Source organism: Phoenix dactylifera, chromosome 3, assembly GCF_051530095.1.
Source record: "Phoenix dactylifera cultivar Ajwa chromosome 3, Ajwa_hap1_PhDact_Kaust_v1.1, whole genome shotgun sequence".
Taxonomy (NCBI): domain Eukaryota; kingdom Viridiplantae; phylum Streptophyta; class Magnoliopsida; order Arecales; family Arecaceae; genus Phoenix; species Phoenix dactylifera.
Window position 1 is genome coordinate 43,377,811 of NC_143192.1, and position 14,244 is coordinate 43,392,054.

Genomic DNA, 14,244 nt, shown 5'->3' on the forward strand with positions numbered 1-14,244 from the left:
ACTTCAAGGGTAAACATGCGGAGACGCGGAGGAGATGAAGAGATCAACCATTCTCCTTGCTGGCCACAGCATGCTTAATAATGACCCTTCAAAAAATGGTTTCCAAGATTGTATCCTCCAGACTTATGGATGTGTTCATACTAGAATTGGTATGATAAAAGAAAGGTTTTCCAAGCGGAGACCAGAGACTTCCATACCCTTACAAAGCTGCCTTTCGGGAAAGTCAAGCCTATTGACGGAGGAATGGTAAATCGTTTATAGGTGGCCTACAACAAAGGTCTTTATTGCCTTGAGATATCCTTGTAGGATGTGATCAAGTAGTATCCTAGGATGAAACCACAGAAACTACAAAGAGGAATCCCTTATCCAAGAACTTCACACCAATTTTTCCCGTTGAAAAATCCTGTTTATTTTCTATTTTTTCACATAAAAACATAAATAAACTGCCATGTCAGGTTGCCATGTAACTTGACATGCCAAGTTAAGACTAATCAAAGATTTGAGTTCTTTACAGTCTGCTACCAGGTCGACTCAAAAACTTGTCATGTCAGGTTAACTCGGCCAAGTCTCTGAGTTGGAGTTTTTAAACTATATTTAATAGTTGTACGTTCTGCAAAGAGAGAGATAAACGATGACTTCCAGCATTGCACTCTCTATCGTACAATCCCAGGGAGCGGAATGCATATGCAAGGGATTTCAATATTCAAAGATTGGAAGAAAAAAAATCAGAAAGGTTCCACATAATCATGGCGTTGCTCCACCAAAGGACCGTCAGAATGCTGAAATTGCAGCCGCCCTTAGTAGAGGGCTGCTTCCGATTCAGAATTAATACCTGTTGATACGTTATACCAGAACATCTTAAAAATACATTTGAATGACATGTCCACCAAAGAACAAGATATCTGAATGGCAAGAGTGAAAATCCAGAATCCACAGTTGCAGCAGACAACATACCACCTGTTGATTTGATATACAGGTCATGGCAACCCCACAAAACCTAACCAGCTTAGCTACTTGCAGAATTAGAAATTTTCAGGCGCCAGCAATTATATAAATATCCTACAATCATAGCAGCCAGACCAGCCATTTCACCGAATTATGCAGAATCAAGTTGCAGAATTAGCAATTTTCAGGCTCCAGTAATAATATACATATCTGTAACTCTGATGAGTATAGCAACCAAAGCAGCCGATTAAACATGTTATTGATAAACATTAATATATATAGAAGGCTGCATAATTAATTAGCACAAATTCCATGACATCTGCTCAAGGAAACTCAGAGGCAAGGCTCTTGGCAACTTGCTACATTATAAATTATAAGAAAAGGATAGAGGTTTATACTCGAGCTGAAACCATGATGAATCATGCAAATCTGCCCTCATCCGAACCATCTTCATCATTAGAAGCATTTACAGGCCTGAGCACTGCATTTAGACTTGCTTGGCTTCTTCCCCTCCCAGCACCCAAATGCCTGATTCTTACTGCAAAAGCATACCATTGAAACTCTCTTGCGTCATCTTCTACAGCGCTGGCATCTGGGAAATACTCCAAAACTAAGGGGCAAAGCTTCTACGACAGCTTCCCCTTTATTTCCATCGTCGCCCTTCCCCAGCTCCCCTCCTTCGTCGCTTCTGGCTAAGCACGTTTCAGCAGAGGAAAGGAGGCGAAAGTGGGCTTCCAATCACTTGAACATGGCACACACTTTCAACATGCAAAAGAGAGATTAGAGATCAGTTTACAGTAATAAAGACTACACTAATGTCAATCCAACAATACTTTTATCTGCAAAGCATGCTCAAAGAAACTAAGCATTCTTCACTTTCAAATTTTCAGAAATATACTAGTTACTAAACATACTGCAACTCTCTTTTTTTAAACAACACACACACTACAAATCTCATCAGGAAAGGGTTTTAAAGGCTAGCTATTGTACCAAGAGAGCAGGGAAAGCGGAATTTCTGGCAATATTGCAAAATTTTTACCTCAGTTCAATCTCACTTTTCATCTGTAGATTATCTGCTTACTCTAATATCTACTTCTCTAACAGAGGACACTTGCGGGGAGAAGCTCCAAAATAAAGCTTTTCCCAAGTAGACCTTTTTAGCTTTTTGGCAAAGCCAAAACAGCTTCTTGATTTTTTACCAAATGCCACTATATCATCTAAAAGTACTTTTAGAGGGCCAAAAAGTGCTTTCCGGCTCTTCAAAAGCTTCACCAAACAGGGCCTTAGCACAAGATATCTAGGCAATCAAATATGATATTATTACTTTTCTGGCAATGCATATCTTAAGCGAAGGCAACCAACCAGCAGACTGGTTGGATTCGAAAGGAGCTGCTGGCCAATATCTCATGCTTAATGCCACTAATATGCCACCTGATTTAGCTTATTTGTACATGCTAATTCTAACCAATGTACCTTCATTCAAAATCAATAAACCTGAGCGCGCACACCCTTTTTTTACAAAAATCACTTTGATCTACCAACAACACATCCAAGAAGCATCTCTAAATGCTCATCTATTACATGTCCAAGCCTAGATAGCGTATGGATGTCTCAAATGCATATAATTAGAATTGATAATCACAGTCCAGTTAACACGACAAGATATTAAATAACCCCAGAAGAAAAAAAATTATAAGATAGGGAAAACCTCCTCCTCCAGCAGGGTGTTTATACATATGCATATACATGCTAGACTTCTATAGACAAAAAAATTCTATTATTGCTAGACTTCAAGAGAATCTAATGCAGCAAGAAAAAAAGTCCTTAAAACCTTTTAAAGAAGATATCTTAATGTATTTGGACTCTATTAACTTTGAAGGGAGGACGAAGAGAGATAATCTCGAATCAAGAGACAATGGCAGCCATGCAGCTCCATGTGAAATTTACCTAGTATAAAAATCCATAGCCATAAAAATAATTAGTGCTGAACAAATTTAAATTAATCAAGTTTCTAGAGACTCACCAAATGTAATACATATTATCCACTGTTTGTTTCTGGACTCTACCGAGCAGCTCAATCTGCACTATTCCACCTATACAGATAACTGGGCGTGGAAGCTTGAAAGATTGCAAAACATTTTCCTGGTGCAAGACAATCATTGTCATCAAAGTTAAATTGTGAGAAGTGAAAAAACATTGTGCAAGCTATGTTGCCAAATCACTAAACCAGTGACAAGATCAAAGAATACTAATTAAGAATGTATACACCTGCAGTTTCAAACCATCTATGCATCAAAATTCTATTTGATTGGATAATTATTTTGATACGACACATTCACCTATCTTCTAAAATTTACAAAACCTTGTAGCCTCATCCACTTTATAGTCCAGATTACAAATGCAATAACAAATCCCATAGCTGATTCTAGTATCATCAAGGCAAGGATAGCTGATTCCAGTATCATCAAGGCATGCATATGCATTCATGTGTATTTGAATATGCGTATGCGTGTGTTTAAGGAAGATGTCAGGGCATGATCCAAAACTTGCAAACCTGGTAGCCTCATCTACTTTTTGGTCCATATTACAAAGTGCAATAACGTATTATGACCCGAAATCCCACAGCTGATTCTAGTATCATCCATCAAGCCAAGGATATGTGTACGTATCTAGGAAGATATCAAGGAGTGGTACCATCTTCAACCTAAACATTATGTATGTGGACATTCATGAATACAAAAGATACAAGATTATGAGATAAATTATGATCCCTCACTCTACCCTCCCCCTGCATGCGCGGCCATATCTGCTTACATTCTTCATATTGTTCTTTTAATGAAATGCATGTGTCCATTAAGTTTTTTGATTGTAACTACAGTTTTTCTGAATCAATGAATTTGAATCTATAGAGACTCATGCATCTATATATTGTGAAACTTCTGCTGTCATGAGGACAACATGCTGTGACTGCTTCACCTTGATGAGTCATGTAACAATAACGAGTTACGTTTATATGTAATGGTTAGAGTTATAAGCTAATGAGACTGGTCATTGCATGTGCACCCTCAATCAAATATATGGGTTTCCAGATATATAACAAGAAAAACAGAGTAATGCAACACCTTACCATTTTCCTTGGATCTAAGCTATCTTAAATATAAAACATCAAACCAACACCCTATTATCACTTCAGAAGAATATAAGTAAACTATAAGATTCAAACATAATTACCAAAGAATAATTTATTGCCTGCATGGTTAGATGACCGCATATGCAATTACTTTAAGTTGTAAGAATTTGCACTACCATAAAACAAGATTGCTTCAAACTAGACATCTAGCAATCTAAGATCGCCTGCAGTATCACCGTCCATCCTGGGTAAACTATGACAAGAAGTTGTGAAACATAAGCCTAGAATATACTAGTTTTAAGTAGGGAAGCCAAGTCCATATTAAAAATCAACATTGCCAAAGAGGTTTACCTCTCTGCACTTCATAGTAAGCCATACTCATCAAGAAAAACGAGTTTCTTGCTACCAGAAGTTTCTTTTAGGCTGTTGATAAATTACACTAAAGCTACAGCTTTTAGAGATAAATTAAGCACAAGCAAAAAGAATCATACAGTAGTTCAACTCACCTGCACCATTGGAAATTCTGGCGAAACATACGTCCAGTTGTAGTTGTCATTACCAGCTCCATGACTTTTTGCATACCCCTCTGTGACAGAAGTTCCGGTCCCTTGCAATAGCCTGGAATGACCCATCCGAAAACGCACAGATTTTGCTGAATATATAGGATCACCAAACTGAAAGAATGCTGATAAAAAATTAAAAAAATTAACAACAGAGCATCATCCAAGCAAAACAGAACCATGTAAACATGACAAAGTATCCAAAGACAAACCTTTAAAAGGCTGTACTTTTATTTCATCAATGATGCATAACTTGGAAATTAGCCTGTAAGTTAAAGTTTCAGGTACTTCAGGATCTACTTGTCCCCCACTTGACCAGTAAGAAGGCCTCCAGTCAACTTCGTCTCTTGGTTCCAGTGTATTATCAATGCTCTCAAGTGGATAATTATCAGTGCTGGAAGCCCTAATGGCCTCAACAATGCAATCCCTTTTGCCCTTAGATGAAACGAGGCAGCAACTCAAATATGCATATACCCTGTGCTCCCTCTCCAGGCTTTCCCATTCAATAGCAGTGCTAGATCCAACTTCCACAGCCTTTTGTGAACTGCTTACTTTGGTAACATGAGTAAAATTTGATGCCTCCGGGCAAATTCTTAGGCACAGATTTTTGCTAAAACCGCTCGCAACAACTACAACGCAATTCAAAATGCTTCTCTTAGATATCATATTTGGGTATAAATAGAACTCCAAAACAAGAACGACAACAAATATTTCTACGGTATTACATGCAATGCTATCATCCATACTTAGAAGCAAATAAGACATCCAATGTAACAAATTCTTGTAGCATTTTCACACAATTCTTTTCAAACATGGACAAGGTTCTCAAAACATCAACTTAAAGAGATAAAGTACTAATGAGCCAGTAAAACGAATCATTTAGCAAATAGCATACAGATAGAATCATCATGATAGAAGGGGGTGGGCGAGAGAGCCACTGATATCAACTAAATGGCATAGCCAACATCATCACTATCCAAAAGGAAAATCACACACCCATGGCTAAATGTTTTGGATTCCAAGTTAAATTAATTTACTTCACAGCCCTCTATGAGATAATGTATATCTAGCTAATCAACAGAAAAACTGAATTATAAATTAGAAACTGCTATCTTTAGTTAACGAATGAATTATAGCATCATCACAGCCAAGGCTTTTTTCATATTGATAATTTATTAAAATCCACAAGGTAAATAACATAGGGATGTCAAGAAAAGATGCAGCAACAAGTCACTTCACCTTCTCTTGTGCTAATTTTAGCAATTGTATACTACATTCTGTTGGCAAGCTATAATATGGCAATAGTTGATTCCGCAACACTTCCTAACCACTCTCAATAAACAAGAAGCAGACTTTCATTTATCAAAGTCAACAAAAAGACACCAAGTCAATTTCACATGAAACCGCTTCTGGAAGTGCTCCCATGCATGGATTTCAAAATTTCTATTTCATAACTTCCAACAGCCACAGTTCATGTTGAGTTTTCAAACCAATAGTTATGGAATCACACAGTGAATCACTATCAAGTGTCAGTCATTAAAGTCCATCAATAACTCAATTAGAAGGGAAGCTGATTAGACCTGAAGATGTTCTCAGATAATCATATTACTGCAAGTCTTTCTCTGCTTCCTACCCCACAAGGCTACAAAACATTACTTCCTTTCAGAATTTAGGTTTCAACAGAAAAGTATTTTCACAAACAATTGCAACAAGATAAAATAATGTAATTTTCTACCATTCTCATCCCCTACACCCAAAACATTGCTCTAGCAAGTTAAAGTCCACAGTTCTTTTTCTACAACACTGTTAACCAGATTCCTTACATTGTACAGGAAAGTCCTCTTCCTACCCCACAAGGCTACAAAACATTACTTCCTTTAAAATTATAGGTTTCAACAAAAAGTATTTTCTCAAGCAACTGTAACAAAAAAAATCATGTAATCTTCTACCATTCTCATCCCATACCCCCAAAAGGTTCCTGTATTGATCAAACTCCACAGTTCTTTTCCTAAGAAACTATGTTAGCCAGGTTCTGTAGGTTGCGCAGGAAGGTCCAATTCATTTCTACAGTCCTACAGAAGCATACCCGACCGCCTATCTAGCAACAAATGAAAAAATGCTTAGATGATGCCTCAACACTTCTCCATACAAAAATTATAGGATCAGATGCACCATACGCATTGTTTTTTTTTGACAATAATCACTAGTAAAATTCCTCCATGTCACTTTCATCAAGGAATATGGACACTCCATATAGAAGTAAAATTGTTTCTGAACATGGTTCGCCGTACTGGCCCAAACCGAGCGAACGGAGCATATCGTACTATACTGGTTTGATACCCATACCTGTATAGATGGCGTACTGACACTCGGTACGCTGAAAAGATCCCATATCATACCGTACCGACACAGTGCTAGTGTGGTACTGGTATAGAGTCCGGCACCGAGATGGCGAACCTTGTTTCTGGGCTTGCCACCACAAATGAGACGTAGGATCAAAATATAAAGTTTTGATAAAAGTGTACACCCCCCTTACTATAGAGCTATCGCCATAAATGTGAAAATATGAGTAGTTTCAAGTACGAGTACGACCCCCTAATGGTGACAGAATATTCTAGGCTCAATTAGTGCCCTCTAAAGCCACAAACTACTCAAGCTCTAAATTCATTCCCCTAGTCAACTTTAAACAAACCGCCTGTACTTTTCTTTATTCCCAGGGCTCAATCGACCAACATCCACTAAAAGTAACAACCAACTTCACTGCCATATTCCATTTAACAAAGTCATCACAGAATTCATACGCTGTGATGTCCCCAGCCTCATTGATGGCCACCTAAAGTTCACAATCTCCTAAAATTTATAGATATAATAAAATATTTTACATAATCATTTGGTAACACTTGTTGAACCATATACAAATTTACTATATGGCGCTTAAAGCAAAGAAATCAAACATTATAACGTGAATGCGTCTAGCATTTCTAATCAACAAAGACAGACTACAAGGAATATCCCAGGTACAAAAATAGCCAGGCTATAATTTTAAAATATAAACAATAAAAAAGCAATCTTTTCTACTTGTTATGAGATTTGGCTGCCAAAACATAAACTAATTCTCATCTACAGCACGAAACACCCGCACGCGGTTGAGATACAGCAAAGCCAGAATATCAAAACAATAAACCAGCAATCTTTTCCGCTTATTATCAGATTAGCTAAACAATATGCACTCATCCTATTCTACAGCACAAGAGACGGCGTCTCACCAAATCGGCGCCAGGATCGAGACACAGCGCTGGCGCGCACGAGATCGGCCGCATTGTCCAGGCACATGAACACGGTCGTCGACGTGTCCGGCCCCAGCCATTCCAGGAGATCCCAGCATTTCTCCATCACCAGCAACCTGATCGACTCAGAAATCACAGCAAGAAACCCATCACACCCCCCTCCACCGGACAGCGCCTACCACCGCGCTTCCAAGCCAAAAGAGAGGCGAAGAAAAGGACAGAAAGGACGCGAACGTTACCTCGCGAAGGCCGCCGATGAGATCCGGAGAAGAAAAACGAAGCAGGAGCCCCCCCTACGACGAGATCGAGATCATCAGAGAAACCCTAGAGAGATCGAGAGAAGAGGAGGAGGAGGAGGAGGAAGGGAGAGAGAGATTAACGGTAGCGAGCCCCCGCCCCTCCCCTCTCTCTCTCTCACAATTTATTTTTTAATTAATTAAACGGCGTCACGGTATTAATAATTAAAGTAAACAAGGTTTGATATTTCAACGTCGTTATTTTCCCAAATGAACTGCGATTTGTTTCTGTTTCGGTAGAAGGTGTTTGGGAGGGTTAATGATAGAGGTGAGTGGATATATCGATGTTTCTTTACAATGATTATGAATTTATGATTGGATGTCCACTACCCAATACCCATCCACGCTTTATCTGGGCAATAATAGAGGCGGTGCAAGGTGACCTGCGGTAGCCGGTTGCCGGAGAACCCGTTCGCGGGCTGCCGCTCCTGGAGCGCACGGGGAGGGGCGCGGTCTGCACCGGCTGTGGCCCGTGACGCAGCGCGTGGTTTTAAAATAGGAAGGTGGAATTGCTTTTACTCCTTGTTTAAATCTGCAAGCGATTTGCCGTGCTGGCTTCGGAGCATCATACATTGGACTTGGCTGTGGAATCGAGCACTTGTTCGGTCCGCGGCAGGAGGAGATAAAAAAGGTTATCAACCGAGAAAAATGAGAAAATATTTCTGTTTGATTAGGATTTCTTTTTTTTTAAAAGAAAAATATATTTTATAAAAAATTAATTTTTTTTAAAAAATAACTTTTACTGGCTGAGAATTAAGATTTTTTAAAAAAAATATCTTGAAGCTTTTAAATAGAATATGATAAAATATTTTCTTTATTAAAAATATAATATATATTTTATATATTTTTTTAAAAAAATAGATGATTAACCAAATATAGACCATTAAACATACTATTTTTCTATAATCAATCAAATATATAAAAACTATTTTACCAAATCATATTTTCAAATAGCAACTTTTTAGAAAAAAAATTCTTCTCATAAACTAAACGAGTCCTCAATATATGACACGATAACTATCAAGTTAGAGAATGATAATATTTAACTGGTAGTGAAAGCTGGCCTATAAATTCATAGAGTGTAATAGGAAATGCTCGAGAGCTCCTATTACGTATTTACGTGACACAAAATTTTTCAAGGCTACCAGTAACTTGACACCACCTTTAAACAGGGTGTAAAGATTAGCATAGGACTCTCTTGATCGAGAGAGGTGAGAAAAGATTAGTATTCAAAAGATTAGCATGATAATAGACATGTGAGACTGGAAGAATCTTTTCCCATGTTACCAGGTAAAGAAACCTTTAACGTTTAAACCTTCGAAAATTTTTAGAAAGTTCTCCTATTGCCATCTAAATTTTGGGTAAAATTCTGTGCATGAAGGCGCGGGGGATGGGAGAGATTTGTAGCAGAAGGAAACGGGACGCTCGAGTCCTTTTCTTGTTGGTAAGAACCTATTATATTGAGGCTGATCCGAACCTTGATCTATTATGATTAGATGTATCTACACCATCTTGGTGAGTGGTTTAAATTTCCGGCTAGATAAGATCATAAGACAATGGAGAAGGGAGAATCCACTGTTCAAAGACTACTAATTAAAGGATTTAATTCAAGAATCAAGTTTACGAGTCTCGAACATCGGAAGTTTGGAACAACTACTTTGTTCTGTCTCAAGACTGGGGCACGGTGTGGTAGTAGGGCAAGTGGGTCAGTAGGCGTTCTTTCTAACCCAAACTGGGTCATGCCGTACTCCAAAATGATAGTTTGTGGTCGGGTGTTCCAGTTTTTTTGGAAACAAAAGCCAGATAAAATCCATAGATTTTTGTCTTGCCTGCTGAACATGGATCTAGCCCTTTTTGTCACTCTTGCAACCCTGGCAACCATCATTAACGAGAACTTCGATCTTGAGCTCCTAAGGTGCTGGACTATGACTTCCGTATTACAATGAGCTTTCAAAATAAACTTGGCCAGAAATCTATCAGACAATCAGTCTTCTGAAAAGATGCCTTTTGTTTGGCCGTTCGTCATTTATTTTTTTTTGTTTTTTGCTAAAATGGGTATTTCATACAACATGAGTACAAATACATCCAATAGAGTCAGAAAACAAAAGATCCCGAAGTGCTCTCGGTGTCTCTCTCTCCCCAGACCATAGGGTACCTTCTGAGTGGCTCGCAACATATGCCGCCATCCAGTCAGCCGCCCCATTGGCCTCACGATATACATGCATGGCTCGGAATGTGACATACTCCCTCGCCATCTCAAAAATGTCGCATAGTAAGGGGTGAACCCCCCATAGCTGCTCGAGCCCTTTTGGACCCAGTTGATCACAATAACCGAATCTCCCTCCAAAAGGACTGACCTTGCCTGAAGCACTCGCCGCACGTAACACATACCCATCCAAGCCGCCCGCAACTCTGTCCCAGGGACCGAGGTGTCAAAAATTCGACAGCACCCCGTTGCCACCACGCCAAAGCTCGGCCCCCTGATGACGAATCCAGCCTCTCCTCTCCTACCTCCATCCAAAACTAAGCCATCAAAGTTGACCTTGAGGAAACTCGGAGGTGGGAGCTCTCAGGTAAAGAATACCCTATGTGGAGCAACCGAAGCAGTATAGGGGCCCCAGATGTCCCGAGCTGTCAAAGGTCTATGGGCTAGGTCTACGTGTATGATCTCTGCTGCCTGAGCTCGAGCCCGCTCCATCACGAACCGCGGTGATGGCCTACCCTCGCCAAAGATCCGAGCGTTCCTGGCCAGCCATACCTGGTAAGCTGTACAGGACGCCCGAATAGCCAAGCTGTGCATCTGAGGGATACCAGCCCATCGCCGAACCACCTCCAAAAAGCAATCCCTTCGGCTCTAAGCATCCTCCAGAATCCCAGTCAGACTCCAAGCACCCCGCGCTCAGTCGCACTGGAAGAGCACATGATCCACCGACTCGTCCATCCCACAATCCAAGCATAGGGGGGAAAGACTCACTCCTCATCTACTCAACACTGAGCATGTCGGCAGACGCTCCCAGACCACCTTCCAGAGGAAAAGAATGACCCTCTAATGTAGCCCAAACCTCCACACCCAGCCACAGTCCAAGCCCTGACGCTGACATCCGCTGAATAGCTCAGGACACATCACCGACCCCGACGCTCGCTCTGCAAGTAGTGCTCCAAACCCTGACATCTAGGCCTGCAGATCCCGAAATGGGAAGCGCCCGAACCCGCTCAGCCAAATGCTCTCCAAACAGCTGACCTAGTCTGTCACCATCCCACTCCACCGTCTCCGACCTGAGAAGGTCAGAAACCCGAAGCCCCTCTGCCCCCTCACCACTAAATATCATCGGCCATAATCTCAATGGGAGTGCATCCACCCACGGATCCTCTATCACATCAATACTCCGTCCGTCGCCGATTAACCATTTGGAATGCATCAAGGCCATCGGCAAGTACCTTCCGATCTCTCGCCACAAAAAGGAAACCCTCCGGCTGCCGACCGCCTGCACAGTAACTCCGCCTCGACCATATCTAGCCGTCATGATCTGGCTCCAAAATCCATGTGGCTCTAGAACAAGCTGCACTGCCCGCCATACTAGAAGAATCTCGCGCTGCGCCAGGAGTGACTGCACCCCTAAACCACCCTCACGCAGAGGCAAGCATACTCTCTCTCAGGCCACCAGATGTACTTCATGACCCCCTCCCACGAGAGCCCAATAAGAAACTCCTCATGAGCCTCTCAATCTCCTCCAGGACCCTCTTCGGCATAACAGTATGTGCCATCAGATAAATGGGCATAGAAGATAGAACTGACCTGATCAGCATCAATCTGCCCATCATAGAGAGTGATGATACTCGCCAACCCTCTAGCCTGCTCCGCACCCTCTCTAACAAGGTAGAACACTCCGCCACCCGCAGTCTCCTCCCTGTAAGGGGGACGCCTAGGTAAACCAGGGTCCCCTCCTCCTCCTACATCCCCAGAATCGCCCATACCTCCTGTCGTGTCCTCCGCTCCGTGCTCGGACTGAAGTGTATGGCTGATTTTTGGAGGTTGACTCTCTGCCCAGACATCTCATATTACCCTGTCAGAACTCCCTGAAGGGCTCTTGCATCAGTCTCTCTCGCCCTGGCGAGCAAGAGACAGTCTTCTGCAAAAAGTAAATGAGAAATGGGGCGGGCACCCGGGGCTGGACTATAGGCTACCAACTCCCGGTTCCCACAAGCAACATGCAAGGCACATGAGAGTACATCAGAGCAAATGATAAATAGATACGGAGAAAGAGGACATCTTTGACGAAGATCCATAGTGGCTCGAAAGAATGGCGATGGCGTGCCATTGATCAAAATGGAAAAGCTAGGCTTGTGCACACATCCCAATATCCAGTCAATCCAAATCTGGTGGAACCCGAAGCTCTCTAGCGCTCACCGAAGAAAATCCCGCCGTATCCGGTCGTAGGCGCGCTCCATATCTAGCTTCACTGCCATCAAGCATCGCCTCCTCGAGGCGCGCAGTAGGTCCCCCATCATCTCCTGAGCTAGCAAAATGTTATTAGAAATACTCCTCCCTCCCCCCACAAAAGCTTCCTACTCCTGGCTAATGATCCTCGACAATATATCTTTCATTCTCCCCACCATGATCTTCGCGACCACCTATGACATAGTAGTGCATAAGCTAATGGGCATATAGTGACTCGATTCTGAAGCATCCAGACGCTTTGGTATCAATGTTATAAAAGTGGCCTTCCAATCATCTGCCATCACCGCCTGACCAAAGTAAAACTGTACTGCCTCCACCACTCCCCTCCGAATAATGCACCAATACCTCCGAAAGAAGAAGGGTAGAAATCCGTCCGGTCTTGGGGCTTTATCCTCGGCAAGACTCCATACCGCCTCCTGCACCTCCATCTCTGACATTGGCCGAATCAAAGCTGCATTTTCTGTCTCCTCAATTCTGACCGGCGGCCTGGGGAGCTGACCTGTAACATGTGTTCCACCACCCTCCGTCCACCTAGATCTGAAGAACTCCAATAACACCCATCTCACTGCAGCGTCCTCCTCCACCCGTGGACCTGCCCCAACCCTCAAAGAGCGAATCATGTTCCTCTGTCTCCTAATGACTGTCGATCGATGGAAGAAGCTGGTATTCCAGTCACCATCCTTAACCCACTGAACTCTGGATTTCTGTCTCCAAAAGATTTTCTGCTGGCGGAGCAATGAATGATGGATAGCTAATGATCGCCGTAAATCCACCATATCCGCCTTCGTAAGCTCCTCTCCCCGATCCTCCCGCCCCTGGAAATCCACTATCAGAGCCTTCACCTCCTCTAATCTCCGAAAAATATTGTCGATGACCTCACGGTTCCATCGACGAAGACAATGCTTGGTGAGCTCCAGCCTGCGCGACACCCTCTGCATAGCATCACCCCGTACTGGCATGCCCCAAGCCTCCCTGACCACATCCCAAGACTGTGAGTATGACAACCATAGCTTCTCGAACCGGAAAGGGCTATAATGTGTAGACCCCGACACTGTGGAGATCAAAAGAGGGCAATGATCATATGCAATCCGGGCTAGATGACTAACTTGATAGGATGGAAACCGTTGAACCCAGTCTGCAGATGCAATTGCCCTGTCAATCCACTCCCACACTCTAGCCTGCCCAAGCTGATTGTTGCACCAGATAAATCGAAGTCCTGAGAAGCCGAGGTATACCAAACCATTCCTCTCCAAAACCTCCCAAAACTCCCTTCTGTCCACAGAATCTAAGTAGGCCCTGCCTCTTATTTTCTCACTAGGGCTTAAAATGCAGTTAAAATCACCTACCACCATAGTCGATACTCATTGGGCTAACAGACTCGTCAGTTCATCCCAAAGGACTCTCCGAGTCCGATAGTCGGTGCTGGCATAAACCCCACACAGAACCCACGGAGGGTCATTTGGTTCCGAAATTACCATCACTACCTACTGAGAACAATTGCAGATGATATCTACAAAAGCTATCCCCCGCTTCCATAACACTAGGATGCTCCCAGACAAGCCCCAAG

The 14,244-nt window shown here is 42.2% G+C and overlaps 2 protein-coding genes across 4 annotated transcripts; both read right to left on the minus strand.

Annotated features, from left to right (window-relative positions):
- Positions 1 to 1,096: 1,096 nt before the first annotated feature.
- Positions 1,097 to 8,550, minus strand: LOC103716873 (F-box family protein). Of its 3 annotated transcripts, none has more exons than XM_008805060.4 (6): positions 8,162 to 8,550; positions 7,902 to 8,038; positions 4,848 to 5,264; positions 4,582 to 4,760; positions 2,969 to 3,087; positions 1,097 to 1,703 (listed from the first exon to the last, which is right to left on the minus strand). In XM_008805060.4, exons 2-6 carry the CDS (start codon positions 8,026 to 8,028, stop codon positions 1,649 to 1,651), a joined length of 897 nt encoding a protein of 298 aa, XP_008803282.2. In that variant the 5' UTR covers positions 8,029 to 8,038; positions 8,162 to 8,550; the 3' UTR covers positions 1,097 to 1,648. The 3 variants fall into 3 exon arrangements, with proteins under 3 accessions (XP_008803282.2, XP_088574644.1, XP_017700630.2); XM_088718518.1 differs by having other exon boundaries at positions 1,112 to 2,892; positions 8,162 to 8,356; XM_017845141.3 differs by lacking the exon at positions 1,097 to 1,703 and having other exon boundaries at positions 2,965 to 3,087; positions 8,162 to 8,356.
- Positions 8,551 to 12,850: 4,300 nt separating this feature from the next.
- LOC148714396 (uncharacterized) lies at positions 12,851 to 14,029 on the minus strand. The gene has a single exon (XM_088719342.1). The coding sequence runs from the start codon at positions 14,027 to 14,029 to the stop codon at positions 12,851 to 12,853; it is 1,179 nt and encodes a 392-aa protein (XP_088575468.1).
- Positions 14,030 to 14,244: the final 215 nt, after the last annotated feature.

Coding starts and splice junctions, on each gene's coding strand:
- LOC103716873 (XM_008805060.4), bottom strand. CDS start 8,028: ATGGAGAAATGCTGGGATCTCCTGGAATGGCTGGGGCCGGACACGTCG. Junction 3,088..4,581: donor CAGAATTTCCAATGGTGCAG/GTGAGTTGAACT, acceptor GTCTTGCACCAG/GAAAATGTTTTGCAATCTTT. Junction 1,704..2,968: donor GATAATATGTATTACATTTG/GTGAGTCTCTAG, acceptor GCATGTTGAAAG/TGTGTGCCATGTTCAAGTGA.
- LOC148714396 (XM_088719342.1), bottom strand. CDS start 14,029: ATGGTGGTAGGTGATTTTAACTGCATTTTAAGCCCTAGTGAGAAAATA.